General features: G+C 55.8%; 2 protein-coding genes across 4 annotated transcripts in view; both read right to left on the reverse strand.

Moving 5' to 3' along the window:
- Mybpc2 (myosin binding protein C2) overlaps positions 1–10,693 on the reverse strand; it is a 25,209-nt gene extending 14,516 nt beyond the window's left edge. Inside the window, exons 1-11 of the mRNA XM_021235760.2 lie at positions 10,283–10,693; positions 8,823–8,900; positions 8,312–8,398; positions 7,920–8,068; positions 7,519–7,636; positions 6,871–6,919; positions 6,669–6,728; positions 1,977–2,173; positions 1,534–1,666; positions 1,293–1,417; positions 916–1,021 (exon numbers count right to left, since the gene is read on the reverse strand). Coding sequence (XP_021091419.2) covers positions 916–1,021; positions 1,293–1,417; positions 1,534–1,666; positions 1,977–2,173; positions 6,669–6,728; positions 6,871–6,919; positions 7,519–7,636; positions 7,920–8,068; positions 8,312–8,398; positions 8,823–8,900; positions 10,283–10,433 — 1,253 coding nt within the window. The 5' untranslated portion in view covers positions 10,434–10,693. The remainder of the gene's footprint in view (positions 1–915; positions 1,022–1,292; positions 1,418–1,533; positions 1,667–1,976; positions 2,174–6,668; positions 6,729–6,870; positions 6,920–7,518; positions 7,637–7,919; positions 8,069–8,311; positions 8,399–8,822; positions 8,901–10,282) is intronic.
- A 2,687-nt stretch (positions 10,694–13,380) lies between these two features.
- Positions 13,381–18,254, reverse strand: Spib (Spi-B transcription factor). Of its 3 annotated transcripts, XM_005084772.4 has the most exons (6): positions 17,707–18,254; positions 16,928–16,955; positions 15,511–15,583; positions 15,035–15,264; positions 14,544–14,694; positions 13,381–13,956 (listed from the first exon to the last, which is right to left on the reverse strand). In XM_005084772.4, exons 1-6 carry the CDS (start codon positions 17,727–17,729, stop codon positions 13,658–13,660), a joined length of 804 nt encoding a protein of 267 aa, XP_005084829.1. In that variant the 5' UTR covers positions 17,730–18,254; the 3' UTR covers positions 13,381–13,657. The 3 variants fall into 3 exon arrangements, with proteins under 3 accessions (XP_005084829.1, XP_021091382.1, XP_021091381.1); XM_021235723.2 differs by lacking the exon at positions 17,707–18,254 and having other exon boundaries at positions 14,598–14,694; positions 16,928–17,684; XM_021235722.2 differs by lacking the exon at positions 17,707–18,254 and having other exon boundaries at positions 16,928–17,681.
- Between the last annotated feature and the right edge of the window lie 26 nt (positions 18,255–18,280).

Below are 18,280 nucleotides of genomic sequence, written 5' to 3' on the forward strand. Positions count from 1 at the left end.
CGGCAGGTAGATCTCTGTGAGTTCGAGGCCAGCCTGGTCTACAGAGTGAGTTCCAGGACAGCCTCCAAAGCAATACAGAGAAACCCTGCCTCGAAAAACCAAAAAAAAAAAAAGTATATTGATGATAGATGGGCAGATGGACAGATGGATGGATGGAAAGAGGGAAAAGAATATGGGGTGATGGATGGATGACAGGAAGGATGGCTAGTTGAATGGCTACAGAATGATGGGCGGATAGTGACTGGCGGAAGGATACTGGGTGAATGGTTATAGAAGGGTGCAGGGGTAACGCACGGACGGGGAATGGTAGAACAGTGGGTGACGGAAGGATGGGTGTGTAGAGGGATGTTGGATGGGTGATGGATAATGGATGGGTGGATGGTACATGATGGATGGATGAGAGCGTGATAAACAAGTGGATGATCAAGGACAAATAACTGGCTGACAGATGAATTAATATTCAGTACAACAGGAGGGATTGGGCTGGACAGATAGCCCAGCGGTTAAGAGCACTGGCTGCTCTTCCAAAGGTCCTGAGTGCCATTCCCAGCAACCACATGGAGGCTCGTAACCATCTGTAATGAGATCTGCTGCCCTCTTCTGGCCTGCAGGCATACATTCAGACAAAACACTGTATATATAATAAATAAATAAATCTTTAAAAAAAACAAAATTTAAAAAAAACACAGGAGGAATCAGGAAAAGATCCTGAAGATAATGGGACAAACAGAAGTCAGTTCTAGAATAATGAGATCACGAGTAAAGGGGGAACTTAAAGAAATCATCTGAGGTGGCAGGTGTCTCCTGAGCAAGGATCAGAACCTCCCAGGGAGTCTTGGGTCTGCTAGAGACCATGGCTGAGGTGATGGACCTAAAGGCAGCTGTGCTCAGCTAAGGACCCAAAGCTCAACTCACCACATGACCTGTGCACCTTCTTCAGACACCTCTACCCACATTTCCACTCGGTCACCCACAAACACCTGCTGGTCTTCCAGTGGGGTGACAATCAGGACTGGAGGCTCTGTGAAGAGAGAGAGAGAGAGAGAGAGAGAGAGAGAGAGAGAGACAGAGACAGAGACAGAGACAGAGACAGAGAGACAGAGAGAGACAGACAGAGACAGAGACAGAGAGAGACAGAGACAGAGAGAGAAAGACAGAGAGACAGAGAGACAGAGAGACAGAGAGAGAGAGAGAGAGAGAGAGAGAGAGAGAGAGAGAGAGAGCGCCAGCAGGTTTACAGCCCGCTTGATCTCCCCCCTCCTTCCCCAGGCTGGGGGCGGAGCCAGCCCCACCTTTAACAAAGAGTTCAGTGAAGCACTTCTCCTCTTTGACTGCCACCTCATACGCGGCGTCATCTGCCAGTGTGCACTTGTTGATGGTGAGGATTCGTTTCTTCCCCACATTCTCAAACACGTACCTGGTATGAGAGCACCCATTATAGAAGACACAACCGCAAGGGAAGGTTGGAGCCCATACTTATTTCTGGACGTTCCCTCCAGACCACCCTCTGTGCAGCAACTGCAGTGTACACACTTGCTGCTTGGCTTGATCTCCTGGCCGTTCTTGAACCACTTGAGAGGAAGGTCTGGATCACTGATCTCTACTACCAACTTGATCTTGTTGCCCCTGTCTACTTGGTAGGCTGGGTCCAACTTCTTAGTGAAGGCTAGGGATAGAGAGAGGCGCACAGGGGAGAGGGAGGACCAAGGGTTATGGAGATGACGAGTGTTGAGCACAGGAGACCAGGGGGTAGAGAGGAGAGTTCTTTGTTGCCCTAATCATCTGTAGAGGAGCGAGGTCCTCCTCCCAGACTTCGGGCTGTCCAAAGTCAAGTCTGGAGGCCTCCTGTGGGCTTTAGAGACCTTTGAAAGTGAGGTCCACCGCCTGTTGGATTGGGACCTACAAAAGCTGGATTCACCAGGGTACGGATGTCCCGAGTATTGGAGGACAACCCATCTCCCTCGGTCAGTGCTGACCTGCGCTCTTCTTGACCTCCACCTTGGCCTTCTTGAGCCTCTTCAGCATGCCACGGAGGTCAGTGATACCGTACTGAAAGGCGATCTTCTCATACTCGCTCTTCTTGGCTCCTTTCAGGAGCTCCCAGATCTCCGGGGGAATGCCCAGATCATCATCATCCTTCTTCTTCTTCTTCTTTTCCTCCTCAACCACTTCCCTGGGGGTGCAGAGACACAGCAGTGAGGAGGCTGAGGTGCCCCCATGATGTGCCTCACTGTTATTCATCGGGTACCTGGTAACTCTGAGCCTTATTCTTCCCTCCCTTCATCCACTCAGCTCTCCGTTCTAGTCCTCACCCACACATCAGTCTATCTAATCATCCATATCTATCTGTCCATCCATCATCCAACCATCCAGCATTTACCCACACATCTGTCCCTACATCTCTCCATCTATCCACCTACTAATTTATTCTCCCATCCATCCCCCCCTCTATTTTACAATCCACCCATTTATCCATTATCCACACTTCTCTGCGTTATCATCCATCCATCTTTTCTTCCACCTTCCCTTACCCCCATAAATCCATCTCTCCATTTACTTCTCCCCTACTCACATATCTATTCATTCATCCATCTATCAAATTGTCCATGTGTCCTACCCATCCATCTGAACACTCACTCACTCACCCATCCTTCCATTCCTCCCTCCATCATCTGTCCACTCATCTAACTATATAAACACCCATTCATTTATCATCCAATCATCCTTCCCTCTCTTCCTTGGCCCTCTCCCCACTCATCCATCCGTCCATCCGTCCGTCCAGTTCCCATTCAGCCCTCTGCCCACCCATTCATCTAACCAGGTAAACAGCCACCCTTAGTCCACTGTTTTCCTTCCCCACTCATCCACCCATCCACTCATCCATCCATGTCCACATCAATTTCATTGACTCATCCATCCAAGTGGATATTAATCCCCTGACCATCCTTCCCATCCGCCCACACACTTATCCATCCATCCCTTCCCCCTCCTTCCCACACACTTATCCATCCATCCCTTCCCCCTCCTTCCACACACTTATCCATCCATCCCTTCCCCCTCCTTCCACACACTTATCCATCCATCCCTTCCCCCTCCTTCCCATCTGCCCACACACTCATCCATCCATCCCTTCCCCCTCCTTCCACACACTTATCCATCCATCCCTTCCCCCTCCTTCCCACACACTTATGCATCCATCCCTTCCCCCTCCTTCCCACACACTTATCCATCCATCCCTTCCCCCTCCTTCCCACACACTTATCCATCCATCCCTTCCCCCTCCTTCCCACACACTTATCCATCCATCCCTTCCCCCTCCTTCCCACACACTTATCCATCCACTCGTCCATCCCTCGCCTTCTTACCCGATTACCCATCCATCCACTTTCCAGAACATATTTACCAACCACCTTCCTTTCTAGGTTTTTCCACCCATGGTCTCCACAGAACATTTCCAACATCCACATCAGAAGCCATCTCCTCCCCGTTCTAAACTTTGCTGTGGCTCCCCACTGACTTCATGGGGGAGCCCCAGCAATCACCGACCTTCCCACCTTCCCACCACCACACCCCAACCATCCAAGCTAGATGCATGCCCTGTCTTAGCACTCCAGGCTCTTTTCTGTCTCTCGGGGCTTTCAGCTGCTTCCAGCCTCTTATGTTCCTGCCTTTGTGTCCCTTTCCTCCTGCAAACCCTGGTGCCAGTGTTCTCTTCTGTGAGGAACCTGTGCTCCTCCAGGGCAGTGACTTGCTCTTGCCTTGAAGTCCTAGGTTCTTGCAGACACTTTCTCCAACCACACCAAACTCCCTCACGTGTGTTGTGTCCCTGTCTTTGGCTATGTCATGTCTTCCCAAGTCATTGAAGGAGCCAGACCAGGATCAGGTGCAGCTTCTCTATGCCTCCATTCTAACCCAACGCCTAATGGACAGACGGCCGCACGTGGAGGGGTGCGTGCAGGGGGCATCAGCGAGGAAGAAGGAAGGGACGTGGAGGGGTGCGTGCAGGGGTCTTCAGCGAGGAAGAAGGAAGGGACGTGGAGGGGTGCGTGCAGGGGTCTTCAGCGAGGAAGAAGGAAGGGGCGTGGAGGGGTGCGTGCAGGGGGCTTCAGGGAGGAAGAAGGAAGGGGCGTGGAGGGGTGCATGCAGGGGTCTTCAGGGAGGAAGAAGGATGGGACGTGGAGGGGTGCATGCAGGGGGCTTCAGCGAGGAAGAAGGAAGGGGCGGAGTAGATGCGCGGGTGAGCTTGGGACATGGATGTTGTATTTACACGGAGAGAAGAGTGTGAGAGGACAGATAAACAGAAATGTGAATAGAGAATAGCAGGCTGCATACACGCATGGCTAATGGCTGAGCAAGATGGCCAAGCCTGTGGCTGCTTGGTAGAAGACCCACAGAGGACTGGATCAGTAAGCGGGACTGCCAGTGGGAAAACTGGAGCCGTGAAGGATGGGCACACGGCCAATAAGATGGTGGACACGAGACAGACTAAGTGTTCTGAAGAACAACAGTAAATTATCCACTCTGCTGTGTATGTGTGCACATGTGTGCATCTGCATGTGTGGCCAGAAGCTGCCATCAAGTCTTTTTTAACTCGAGTGTGTGTGTGTGTGTGTGTGTGTGTGTGTGTGTATTCACACACCATAGCAGAGAACAGTTCTCAGGAGTCAGTTCTGGTTTCCAAGGACTGAATGCAGGTCGTTAGGCTTGGTGAGAGGCTCCCTTGTCCACGGAGACATCTCCCTAGTCCACCTTGTTTTCCGAGACATGGCTGATCTCTCACTGAACCTGCAGCTCACTGGTCTGTCTAGGTTGGCTGGCCAGCAAACTCCAGGAATATATCCATCCCCATTTCACCCCTGCTGGGACTACAGAAGCATGGCTCTATACCTGGCTTTTACATGGGTCCTGGGGATTCGAACTCAGGTCCTCACACTTGCACAGCAAGCACTTTACCGACTGAGTCATTTTCACAGCCCCGTCCAATTATTTTTTACCTACAGAATACCAACCTCGCATTCCCAAATTTAACAGAAGGCTCTAAGGGGTTGGGTGTGTCAGTGATGGGGTGAAGAGATGAAAGGAAAATGCTGGCTGGGTGTGTGTGGTGGATGTCTGGTTAGGATGTTGCAAGTACAGTTGAATAAACAGGAAGGGAGATAGATGGGTATAGGGATGCATGAGCGCCTTATAGGTGGAGGGCGTGAGTGTGGGGAGAGCAGATGGACGAATTGGCAAATTGGAGTCTGAGTGTAACGGCAGATGGGCGGATAGGGAACTGGGAAGCTGGTAGGGAAGAGAGTGGATTGGGAAGTGGATGGGCGGGTTTGAAGATGGAGAGGCAGATAACTATGTGGATGAGGATGCGTGGATGGATCGGTGGGCGGGGACCAGTGATGGGTAGGGGGTAGGCAGGAGGCTGGAAGCCTGGGTGAGCAGGGCGGATGCGTGACTGGTGGCTTCAGGGGAGAACAGGTTGAGGACTTGTTGGGCAGATGGCTGACTGGATGACGTTCTGGGCAGGGGTCGGGGGACGGGCGAGAAGGAATGCGGATGTGGAGGAGATGGTGTGGAGTAAAGAGAAAACCTCGGGGTGGAGGCCGAAGGGAAGGCTCTGGGCAAATGTATTGCTGCACAACGATAAGGACCCAAGTCTGTAAAAGACAGGGGTGGACTGGAGGGCATGCTCTGCAGTTAAGAACACACAGCTTTTCCAGAGAACCCAGAGTCAGTTCCCAGTGCTCAAACCTGGCAACTCACAAACCACCTGTAGCTCTGGCTCTAGGACATCAACACATTCTTCTGGCTCCCACAGGTACTGCACTGGTGTACAAACCCACAGGCATAATAAAACTAAGTACAGGGGACAGGGAGCTGGAGAGAAGTGGACCCCTGGACTTTGTTAGCTTGCTCTAACTAGCCTATTGAATTCCAAGTTCAGTGAGAGACCTATCTCAAAAAATTAAGTTAAAGGCCAGGCATGGTAGTCCACACCTTTAATCCCAGCAACTGAATGTCCAAGATAGGCAGATATCTATGAACTTGAGGTCAAACCGGTCTATATAGCAAACTCTGAGCAAGGCTTTGTTTCAAAACACAATAAAGAAAAACAGAAAGACAGACAGACAGTGGGGAGTGATAGAAAACACCAAAAATCAAAACCTCTGCCCCCACCTCACACACACTCATACGCCACACAGAGAAGGAAAGAAAAAGGAAGGAATGGAGGGAGGGAGGGAGGGAGGGAGGGAGGGAGGGAGGGGAAGGGAAGGGGAGGGGAGGAGAGGGGAGGGGAAGGGAAGGGGAAGGGAAGGGGAGGGAGGGAGGGGGAGAGAAGGGAAGGGGAGGGGAGGGAGGGGAAGGCGAAGGGAAGGGAGGGAGGGGGAGGGGAAGGGAAGGGAGGGAGGGGAAGGGAAGGGAGGGGAGGGGAAGGGGAGAGGAGGGGAAGGGGAGAGGAGGGGAAGGGGAGGGGAAGGGGAGAGGAGGGGAAGGGGAGAGGAGGGGAAGGGGAGGGGAAGGGGAGAAGAGGGGAAGGGAAGGGAGGGAGGGGAGGGAGGGCAGAAAAGGAGAAAACCCAGTGAAGCTGATAAGAAATGAGGTATTGGCATTTTGGCCATCATCCCTCTCCCAAGACCCCAACTATCCCATCTCTTCCAGCTAGGCCAACTCACCTCTTCTTCAACAAGCCACTGAAATCCAGCTCACCCGCATCTTCTGACTTCCCGTCGCCCCTGTGATCATTAAGAGGAGGTGTGAACCCCCTAGGATCCATCCCAAGGACCCCCACTCCTTCTCCATCTCCACCTCCCAGAAAAGCCTCCCTTGATTCTCAGTGCCAATAGACTCCTCTTCCTGGGACCCAGAGGCACTCACGATCTTTTGAAGCTCTCAAGGCTCTGACCAGATGAGTCCTGTCGGGGTGCTAGGGACAGGGGTGATGGGGAAGCAAGATAAAGACCAGGACATTCTGTCCACATTCACAACTCGCAGCCTCTTTGGGTACTGTGCACCCTCTGTGAAACCTAAACAGTGCTCCCCCGCTGCAGGACCACGCCCGTGGTGGCCATGTCCCACCCTCCTGGCCAGGGCACTCTCATTCCTCCAGCCCCTCACTTTCAAACCCTGTACACTGTGAGTTGCAGAACCCCAGAGGCTGCAGGACCCGTGCTTGCTCCTAAGTCTGCCTGGTCTACGCACTTCATTCTGAACCCTACATCCAGATTCTATGAAGCAGGAGGCCCTAGCTACTCAAGCCTTGAGCTCACACAAACCCAGAAGCTTCCTAAACCTTTGCATGTGTACCCCAAGTTACTAAATACTTCCACCCATAAATCTACCTCTCCCTACACAAAGCCTCAAGACCTTGTCTCCCCCGACACACACATTACTAATCTATACCCTCGCCTCCAAGAGACCGTGACCACCCCACCTCCACACCTACATCCACCCCAGCTCGGTCTAGAAATGCCCCACCCCTCCAGAGTCCCGGCCCCACCTCCCACCCCACCCCTGCCAGCGCACCCTCCACATCCACGTTGAACGGGCAGCTGTCGCAGACATCCTTGGATTTGACCTCTAGACGATAATCCCCGCGGTCCCCTAAGACCACCTTCCCAATGTGGAGTTCCACGGTGTACACCTGCGGGGGCCAGGGGCATGGCGCTTGTAACTCCCAGTCCCCCAGTCTCCACCCAGCCCTAAAGCAGAGTTCTCGGCCTGGGTCAGCTCGCCCTCCAACTTACAGGGTCTTGGCCCCCTAAGTCCTCTAGAGGGGTGAGGGACACGTGACTATGCGCGTCCCACTGTTCTAGCCTGCAGACCTCAGCCACCACCCGTGGTGCTGGCTCCCTCAAGGGGGTGCCAGAGCTCCTTGAGCACCGTCTGGGAGGCCAGCCCTGCCTCTGGTCCCGCCGGGGTCTCACATTGCTGGCAGAGTCGTGGGCTTCCTTGAAGGTGAATCGGGCTCCGCTCTTGCTGCCCAGCTCCTGCCACTTGCCCTTGAACCACTTGATGGTGGGTTTGCCCGGGAGCTCCTTGCCGTTCACCTTGGCCGAAATCACCGTGTCCTTCCCTGGCAGAGGGAGGCAGTGAGGAACCCAGCTCTCCAGAGAGGACCCTGAGCTCAAGACTGATCCCTTCCGTGCTCAGACCCGGGGCTCCAGGCCTAGCCCTCCTCCCTCCCATCCGGAGTCCTCCCCAGCTCTCCTCTTCAGACCCAGGACTCCTCCTGAGTCCTCCTCTTCAGACCGAGGGGTCCAGACTGAACCCTCCTCCCTCAGACTTGGGTTCTAGACTGTTCGTCTCCAGTGCTCACCCGTCTCCACCGACACAGAGTCGGGTTTTTTCAGGAAAATGCCTGTGGGCTCCTCTGCAGTTGGGGATTGGTCCTCGGGAGGGGCCTCTGCTCCGGAGAAAGGAGTAGGGTGTGAGCAGTGGTCTAGGGGAAGCAGGGGACCTCTTTGGGAAGGGTGCTGGAGTCGGTAAGAAGCCCTCTGCTCAGAAGACAGAGACTAGGTGTGATTTGGATGTTTGCTAGGCTGCCTCAGCCCTTTGGGCCTCAGTTTCCCCATCTGTGGACCAGTAGCCTATGGCCAGGATGGTCCTGAATGAACTTTCAGGTAAAGAACATGTAAATATGGGCAAGCATTACTTGAGACATCACTGAGGGTGAGGTGCCAGCCTGGGTGGGGTGCTGGGGACCGGGAGGGACGGTGGCTCTGACGCTGTCTAGGGACAGCTACAGGAAAGGGATTAGGAAAGGCTCCGGCCAGTGTGCAGAGGGGCAGAGACGGGGAGACAGGCCACAGAGCCCGGAGGCACCTCACCTTTGGGGGGCTCTGCAGGAGCCTGCTTAGCAGGGGCTTCCTGTGGCGCATCCTTGCCTTTGGGGGCCTTTTTGGCTGCTGTAACACGGGAGATGTTGAGACCAGCTTAACGTGGTGTTCTCCTGCCCCAGAATCCAGAGTCCTCAGAACCAGGGGTCCAGGCTTCGAACCTTCTCTTCCAGACCCGGGATCCAAGATCAGGCCCTCCTCCCTCAGTAGTACAGATGGTGAGGTCCAGAGCCCCCATCCCAGGCATGCGTTGATCCTAACCCTGAGTGTGGCATCAGCTTCCCCCTCCCCTTGTAGCCATGCCCCAGACTCTGGCCGCCAGCCTGACCTTTCAGGTTTGGGGTATAATTAGCCTTCCCCTGGGGTGGAAACTGGACACTAGTGCTGACCACAGCAGTCTCCCATGTGGTGCAGGCCACTGACCCATGGGTCAGTTTGTGCAAAGGGGCTGATATCCACCTCAGCCTGGCTGGGCTGGCCCCAGGGGAAGGTGATGCCAGGCTTTGTGTGCAATGCCCACTTCCACAAAAGGAGAAAGCCCCGGGCAGCATACAGACTGCCCCTGTCCCCCAAGGAGAACGTCTAACTGCACATGAAGAGAGACTGGGGTGCTGGGACATCGCCAGTGCTTGCCAAGCAGTTGGGAGGTTCCATCCCCACCATAGCAGGAAAAGGAGGACTCCACCCATGCAAGAGAGCCGTGATTCCTGCACAGAAGCCCAACCTGCACACCAAGGAGTTCTCAGTTTTACACAGAAAATTCCATGCGCATGGACTCCTGCTGTATCCATAGAAATGCCCCATGATCTAGAAAGCCCCGAATCTTCACTCGGTGGGCAGACTCACTGCCTCTAGGGTGTCCTCCCACTGCAGAGGACCCTATCCCTGAGCCGAACCCCAGCAGTGTGCAAGCAAGACTCCATCAGTCCCAAGAAAAGGAGCGCCCTAGCGTGGGGCCCGCGCCCGCCACCCAGCTCTTGGGAGGTCGAGGCAGTAAGGGTGGGGCTTCCAAGCCAGCCTGGGCTGCAGCGTGAGTTTGGGAGCAGCCTGTAGGGCTGGAGGAGAGTGGAGGCGGCAGGAGAGAAAAGAAAAGGAAGAAAGTGAGGAGAGAGAAGCGACCACTTTATAATCAGGCAGCTGAGGGTTCTATCCAAGATGGGTCTCCCGGTCCCAGAAGAGCAACAGTGGCACGAGACCCCACCACCTGCACCAGGAAGGAACCCGCCTGTGCACAGAGAAGGGGCCCCTCTTCCCCGAGCAGGGAAGGAACCCACACTCTACCTAGATGTGGGAGCAGACAAAGGACCCCCCCTCCCTCAGAAGAGACACCCCTTGTCCTCAGCCCATCCCCCACCCCACCCCCAGGAAGGACCCCTCCTCCCTCAGAAGAGACACCCCTTGTCCTCAGCCCATCTCCCACCCCACCCCCAGGAAGGTTTCTGGCCAGCCACCTGGTTTAGCCTCAGGCATGTGAGCGACTTCCTCCAACTGCAGTGGCTCTAGCCAGGCCCTAGCAGATAGGTGGGTCCCCAGGAGGAGCCCTTTATGGAGGCTCAAGACTCCCAGGAGGCAGCGCAGTGCCGCCCCACATTCCTCCCGCATGCTCTAAAGGGCGAGAAATAGCAGGCAGACAGAGAGGGGTGGCGGGATGCCAGGGCCCCAGTGCGGATGGCCAGGGAGAGCGTGGACACCTGAGTCTGAGGAGGTGCAAAGGTGTCCACTGCCTGACCTCAGGAGGAGGGGGTCTGGGACTCCAGAGTGGGGGGGCCAGGGGCCCAGATCCTTAGGTCCTAGAGAAATGGGGGTGGGGAGAAGGGGACAGCAGGAAGGGCACTTGTGTCCCGGGGGCAAAGGAGGAGAAAAGAAAAGAGGTGGGAGGAGGAGGAGGGAACCCTGAGTCCTGGGAAGGGGAGGAGGAGCAGTGGGAAGGGGGGCGCCTAGGTCCTGGAGGAGAAGCAGGGCTGCGGGGCTCAGGTGCCTAGGGTGCGGGAGGGGTGGCTTCCGGAAGCCTTTCTTAGCCAGCCCAAGTCAGGAGTTTTCTAGAAACCAGAGCCGGGAGAGAGTCCGGTTTCCCCGCGTAGGCAGGATGGGTGCCTGCCGGGGGGAGGCGGTCTCGGTGTCCCTCCCGCCCTGTCCTGGTGCGGGTCCCCCTGGGAGCGGCCTGGCCGGCTGCCGGTCACCGGCCGGGTGCAGAGAGGCCGGGAAGGCCCTGGAGGGCTGCCCGGGCCGGCTCCTTCCCAGCACCAGAGAGCGGAGGAGGGGGTAAGGACGGAGAGAGAGGCTTGGGGTACCAGCGGTGTGGCTGGCCCAGGAGGGTGTCAGAGGAAAGGGCAGGGTCAGGGACCAGGGGAGCCAAGAGCAGCCCCCCCTTTGCAAAATCCCCGAACAGTCGGAACCGTCCCCGCCTCTGAGGGCACTAAGCCAACCAGGAGGCTGTGACGCCTTTGGTTGCCCGGCAAACTTCCACCTCGCTCCAGAGGGAGCAGGCAAGTTGCTCAGTGGCCCAGCGTAGTATGACGACACACCCCTGTATCCCGGAATTCCAGGGGCTGAGATGAGACGGGGATTGGCGTGACTTCCAAGCCAGCCTGAACTGCAATATAAGAACGATCCTATCTGGAAAAAAACAAAACAAAACAAACAAAAAACCCACCACCACCCAAAAAAAACCCACCAACAACAAGAAACTAACATACAAAAGCCAGAACCTGGAATGGAAGGGTGAGCAGAAAGGCGAGCTAGGAGGCCCAGTGGTTTCACCACTGAAGAGGCAGGCTGGCTGCACCGCTGTACCCGCCCCCTAACTCCCCCTAACTCGCCGGTGTACAGAGCAGCCAGCTGGGGGAGGGGCGGGGCAGCACTGATAAAGGGTCCCAGGACAGCTGTAAGCTTGACTTAGGATTTTATTTGTTATCCATGCAGAGTGACGATCTTGGCTTTTGAAGAAAGAATTTTATTTGGTGCCAGCTTAGCCATGGACATCTGGTCTTCTGTGATCCTTCCTCCCCGTCCTGACCACCCGGGGGCGAGTTCAGGCGTGTCACAGGTTTATCAGGGCTGCAAGGAGGCCCTCTTCCTCCTCTTTCTCAAACTCAAGGCCTTGGGTTCTGGTTCTGCCATGGAGGCTCAGTGAGAACCTCACAGTTTGAGCAGGCTCGAGCTGCAGCTAGCTTTACAGCACTTGAAAGGCAAAAGACTAGGCCCCAACAGGTAGCTAGGGGAGTCACGGAGGAGACAGGCAGGGCTGAGGAGACAGGCGGGCTGGTCCCAGCCCCTTCACACTGAAGAGCTGGCCAGAGGCCATCAACTGTCCAGCTTCGCATCCAGACGGCTGGGCTGTGGGAGAGCTCCCTACTCTGAAAGACTCTGTAAGAGTGCTTTCCTCTGAGGAAAACACCTGCAGGGACTTAATTTGCCTGCCTGGTGGGTGGGGGGTGGCCAGCTTTAGAAGTCTGGTTACTGATGGCGCGGGACAGGCAGGGTGTGGTGGAACATGTTCGTAATCCTAGCCCTCCAGACACCGAGGCAGGAAGATTATCATGAATTTGAAGCCAGCCTGGCCACACAGATTGACCCTGACTTAAGAAAAAGAAAAGAAGCCGGGCGTTGGTGGCGCACGCCTTTAATCCCAGCACTGGGGAGGCAGAGGCAGGTGGATCTCTGTGAGTTCGAGACCAGCCTGGACTACCAAGCTTGTTTCAGGACAGCCTCCAAAGCCACAGAGAAACCCTGTCTCGAAAAAAAAAAAAAAAAAAAAAAAAAGAAGAAAAAGAAAAGAAACAATTTCATGATGGTGCCAGCAATCTGAGCACTCTGGATGATGCAGGAGCTCAAGGCCAGCCTGAGCTACATAGTGAGGTCAAGGCCAGCCTGAGCTACATGAGACCCAATCTCAAAAACAGCAGGCTGGTACCGGCTTTGCCACACCTGCGAAGATCTCCGCCATATCCGCCAAATTGGCCAGGTGCTGGAATGACCCCCACACACAGCACACAGGACAGTCAGCGTGTGGACTCAGGGCTGCTGAAGCCTACCATGCTAGGCAACACATCCCATAAGACCAAAGGACCCCAGCAGGGCCAGCCTTCACTGAACTCCCCACCCTGCCCAACAATATCTCACACACGGACCCCAGAGGGTCCCAAGGGACGTCTGAGGCAAGAGGATCATCGCAAGCTTGAGGACAGCCTAAATTACAGAGTAAAACTTTGTCTCAAAAAGGAAAAGCCTGGTGTGGTGGTGTGTCCCTGTAATCTCAGCAAGAGGATTGTCACAAGTTGGGGGCTAGCCTGAGCTACCTAGTGAGACAATGTCTCAAACAAAGTTATAGGTGGACACAAAGACAAGTCATAGATGGCACAGGGTTCTCAAAGGGCTCCAGACATATAACTAGATCTCAGATCTGACGAGGGCCTCAGAGCAGCACAGAGGGACCCCTCCCCCAACACACAGACAGACAGACAGACACACACACACACACACACACACACGTTGGGGAGGCTGTAGACAGCGCCACCTGCTGGTGAGATAGCATGTGTGATCACGGGGCTGGCAAGAATTACCAATGTGGATTCCTTCCGGGAACCGAACAGCAAACACCACCAGGGGCCACACAGAGAAACCTGCCATTCTAGGGCACACAGAAGGACCAGTGGGTCATGAGACATCCCCCTCAAACACGACCATCCTGGGGGAACCCCGTACACGGCAGGAGGGACTCTGAGAAGGCCCTGCTGAGAGCTGAGGACCCTGGCAGCCTACCGCCCCCACGCGGGGCTCCATGGGTACTGGGGCCTGGGGGCCAGAAAGGGGTCCTAGCGGGGCGCTCAGGCGCGCCGTGTGGCCGGCAGCAGCGCGCTGTCGAACTGGTAGGTGAGCTTGCGTTTGACCTTGCGGATCTCGCCCGTCTTGGCGTAGTTTCGCAGCGCACGCGCCAGCTTCTGGTACGTCATGCGCTTGCGGTTGCCCTTCTGCTGGCCCCAGCGGCGAGCCAGCAGCTCCTTGTGCTTGGAGGAGAACTGGAAGACACCGGCGCCCGGCTCCACCCACCACACGCACTCGCGCATGTCCCCGCGCAGCAGCAGCCCCAGCAGGAACTGGTACAGACGCAGCTTCTTGCGCGCACCTGCAGGGCATTGGGTCCCCGTGTTAGGAGGGGAAGTCCGTTGAAGGGACCCCCAGATCGACAACCCCCGACACACTTTAGCTCTCACAATTGAGTCGGGCCTAATTGGCTTGAACCTATTATTCTAACTGCTCCAGAGACGGAGAAAGGGGATCACAAGTTCAAGACCAGCCTGGACAACTTAGTTGAGACTGTCTTCTAAAAAGAGGGCTGGGGTATGGCTCGGTGACAGAGCCGCTTGCCTAGAATCCCCACAGGGAGGGACGGGGAGTGAGGCAGTGTAAGATAGCAGGTTTACATCTGGGAAACTGATGTCCTACAGAGAATAGTTTGATTGAAAGGCTGTCTGGAGAGGGTGACTGGCTGTGGGGGAGGTATAGCGCTTCCTTTTGATGTTGCTGTGCTTTTGTGTACAATGGAAACCAAGGCACAGAGAGGACAATGCCCTTGGCCAAGGTCACACAGCCAACAAGGAGCATGGGTTTGGGAACTTCCGTGGGAGGTATCAGCAAATGCTTAGTGAACCCTGGCTCCTTCAGCCCCTTCCCCACACACAGTCAGGGTCCCCAACTCTCCACCCCACATACCTGCCTCGGATCCCCTCCCCTCGGAGCCAGCCAAGAGGGCCTCGTCTGACTCACTGTCCGAGACCTCCAGGGCAGGGCTGTCCAGCAGAATGTCTTCTTCCTCCGACAGCACAGGGCTGGGGTACGGAGCATTAGCCAAGGGGCCCAGCGTCTGTGGGAGACCAGGGTCAGCTGCTCATGTCTCCCTCAGTGTCCCCCCATCTCTGCAGCCTTCACTATGTGGGTCTCCATCTTCCTGTGCAGTACGGACACTGGCCTTGCTTATCTCAATACACAGAGAAGCTAAGGCAGCTGCCCAAAGCTACACAGCCGGTAGATGGCCTGGGTCCAGGAACTGTCCTCCGAACTCAAGGGAGCTCAAGGAACACCTGCGCTACCTCAGAAAGGTGTTCTTGTGTCCCCCACCCAGGAACAAGCCAGAAGTTCATTTCAGAGAGTTGCAGAAGAAATACGAGGTAGAAGTCTCCCTCCGAGCTTTCTGTGCTCCTCACCTGGCTAACGAAGTCCTCTGAGGGGTACACCTGGAGACCAGGCCCCGGAGCCTCCAAGCTGGGGGCTGGGTCGAGGGTCCCCACGGGGCTGTAGGTAGAGGGACCGAGGCCATGACCGTAACAGAGCTGGACAGCCTGGGAGTGGGCAAAGGCAGCCGTAGCGGGGTCGAAGACTTCATAGGGGGTGATGGTGGGGGCAGGCGGGGCCTCTGTCCAACCCCATGTGGAGTCTGGGAGAAGGGTCAGGGTCAGTAGCTGAAGGTGGACAGAAGACCTGCACCTCAAGGCCCACACAGAGGGGCCTTTGTAAGTTGTGCAAATCTCTGACCCCGGCATTTGCATGGGGGAACAGATGGACTGGAGGGGTGGGTAGGGAGGTGGCTTGGGGAGGGGCTGCCATGAGGGAGAGCTCCCATGGGCCTCAGCATCTCCACTGTGAACTGAGCCCTAGGTGCCAGGAAGCTGGGGTCACTCACCAGGGCCCCCATCGGAATCTGGGTAACTGAAGGGCTTGCAGTTGTCCAGGTCGCAGAAGACACTTTCTGGGTACTGTTGGGGTGAGGACAGAGTCACCCCAGGCCTTGGAGACCCCCTCCTGAACCTTTGGGAAGACTGACAGGTGACAGCAGGGAGGGACAGACAAGGACAGAAACGAATAGAGACAGAGACTGAATCCATGAATAAGGAATAAGAAGACAGAGACCAGAAGCTAGTGTCCGCCACGGCCGTGAGCCTCAAGGAACCCTAGCAGTCTCCAGTGTGCAGCTGGCACCCAGGAACTCACTCTGTAGCCCAGGATGGCCCAGAACTTGAGGGATTGCTCAGGCTTACCCTCTGAGAACTGGGGCGGCAGGCGCGCATCGCCTTCTTTAACGCAGGACGCCACATCTCAACAATTGCTCGTTGCTCCAGCCACGGCCATTGAAGAGGCCGTGGAGCCCAGAGCTGAAGGGGATGAGTGCTACCCCACCGACCCAGCACCTCCACCCTTCCTGTTCGTGCAGGGAAGGAAGCCCGTATGCGCAGGGCGGCCTGAGGCAGCTTGCCCCGACCCCAGACCACAAGCTTCTCAGCAAGGATAAACAAGCTGTGGGGTGTACTGGTGGGCGGCAGACCATGTAACACAGGAGGCAAGAGACAGGTCCTAACTGCACGGAAGGAGGCCAGCTGCCCTAAAGACCTATGCATGAGAAGAGGCCAGCTGCCCTAAAGACCTATGCATGAAAAGAGGTCAGCTGCCCTAAAGACCTATGCATGAATCACTTAATAAAAGCTCCAAACGAATCACTGTCAAATACTGACACACAGTAGGAGGGGATACCAGGGAATGTTCTAGAACTCAAGACCTTGGTCTGGTAATGGCTACAGGGGTGTGTACAACGAGGATAATCACTGATGCACACACAAGACATCATCAGTTTTAAACAACCAACAGCAGGTGTCTTACAGGTATAATCCCCAAACACTCTGAAGGCTGAGGCAGGAGGATCATGACTTTGAAACCAGTTAGGGCTACATTGAAAGATGCTGTCTAAATTAACACAAAATTATATAAACAAAAAAAAAAGCCAAGCAAATTCCAAAGAAGTGTGGGCTTCTTGCCACCGTGGGAAAGGTCCCATTGTTCCGTTGTGAGTTCAAGTGTTGGGGAAGATAGTTGGTGTCCTAAATACTATAGTTAAAAGATGTAAGATCCATAACCCAAAAGAGGGGGCTGTACAAGTAGAACATCTACAAGGTCAAGGAAGCAGCCTCAAGTTTTAGAAAAAGAGCAGACAGACGAGGTGGGGGCGAGACAGACTGGAAACTGAGGCCAGAAGTAGGTGATCTTAGTAAGGTTAGTCCCACAGACCACGAAGGGGCCCGCTACCCCCCTGGGGGCCTCCGACTCACCAAGCAGCTCAAGTGTGGGCCATCCAGCCTGGCAGGAGAGAGACACAGGGGCATGTCAGGGCTGCCCTCAGCCACCTGAGTCTCAAAGTGGTTGTGGGGCCCGCAGGGGAGGTGGTGGCAGCTGTGATCACCCACCACAGCTCTGCAGTCTGATGGCTGTCCTTGTGTGCGCCCAGCCCTCCCAAGTCACCCCCACACCCCCATCGGGACAGGAAGTAGGAGGCGGGTACCAGGCAAATGTCCCCCACTACCCCTGGGATTTGCATGCACAGACACTGGGGGGGGTGGGTGGGACGACAGGGAAAGTAAGAGGGAGAAAGTCCCCAGACAGCTGGGTGACCAGTGAGCTTGGTTTGGGTGTCTTAGCAAGTTCAGCTGACACCAGAAGCAGCAATGAGCTGAAGAGCAGGGCTGGAAAGACAGGGAGTAAGCAAAGCACTGGGCTTCTCGTCCATGGTACAGGCAGCCAGGGTGTGCCAGGAGCCAGCGGGAACGGTTGTACAGAAGGAAGCAGACACAGACAAAACTCAAGGGGCAGAGTGCCAGAAATGGAGCGTGCAATACTACGCAGATGACAGAGGGGAGCACCTGGGCAGGATGGGAGCGAGTGTCTCCAGAACACGCCACCTTTGGAACCCTGCCTAAGACAGAGCTGATGGAGAACGCGCTTCTGCAGACGCTGGGACCACCCCCTTACCACCTGCCTGGGGGGCCACAGAAGTGGAGGGTGCTGAGTGGGGTGGGGGTCCCAAGTACAGGGTTGGGGATTACCCACTTACTGTGCAGCTTCCAGAGCAAGCATGGTGGCTCAGGGCGGGCTGGGCTGGCTCTGGCCACTACCCCTATATATACTCTGGCCCAGCCCCCACCCTCCCAGGGGCGGGCCACAGGGGCCCTCCTTAAAAATCCCCTCGGGGAGGGGTCTGGATTGCACAACCCTCTGGTCACATGGCAGGGAGGGTGGGCCTAGGAGCCATTTGGATTTGGGGTTCCCCACCACCGAGGAGGTGGGGTTGCTGAGAAAAGGCGAGGAGACAGGGGCTGCAGGCCCTGGGAATAGGTACTGAGGAGGGAGCCAATGGTGACAGCGGCAAGATGGCATTGGGCAGTGAGGTTCAGGGACAGCGTGAGGACAGGGGGTCTCCCAAGAGCTGAGGGGAAGCCCAGACAGATGGACCACCAGGACCCCAAGGTGGAATACCACAGGGTCAGGAGGGGTCCCCTTGCTGTCCTAAGGTGTCCCCAGGTCTGAAGAAAATAGGCCAGCACCTGGTGCCAGCTGGGCGACCACCAGCCCCATGGGGAGGAGCAGAGCAGCGTGGCGGGTCCTGCTGAGGGTTTCAAAAGGGAAAC

Source organism: Mesocricetus auratus, unplaced genomic scaffold, assembly GCF_017639785.1.
Source record: "Mesocricetus auratus isolate SY011 unplaced genomic scaffold, BCM_Maur_2.0 Super-Scaffold_100054, whole genome shotgun sequence".
NCBI lineage: Eukaryota > Metazoa > Chordata > Mammalia > Rodentia > Cricetidae > Mesocricetus > Mesocricetus auratus.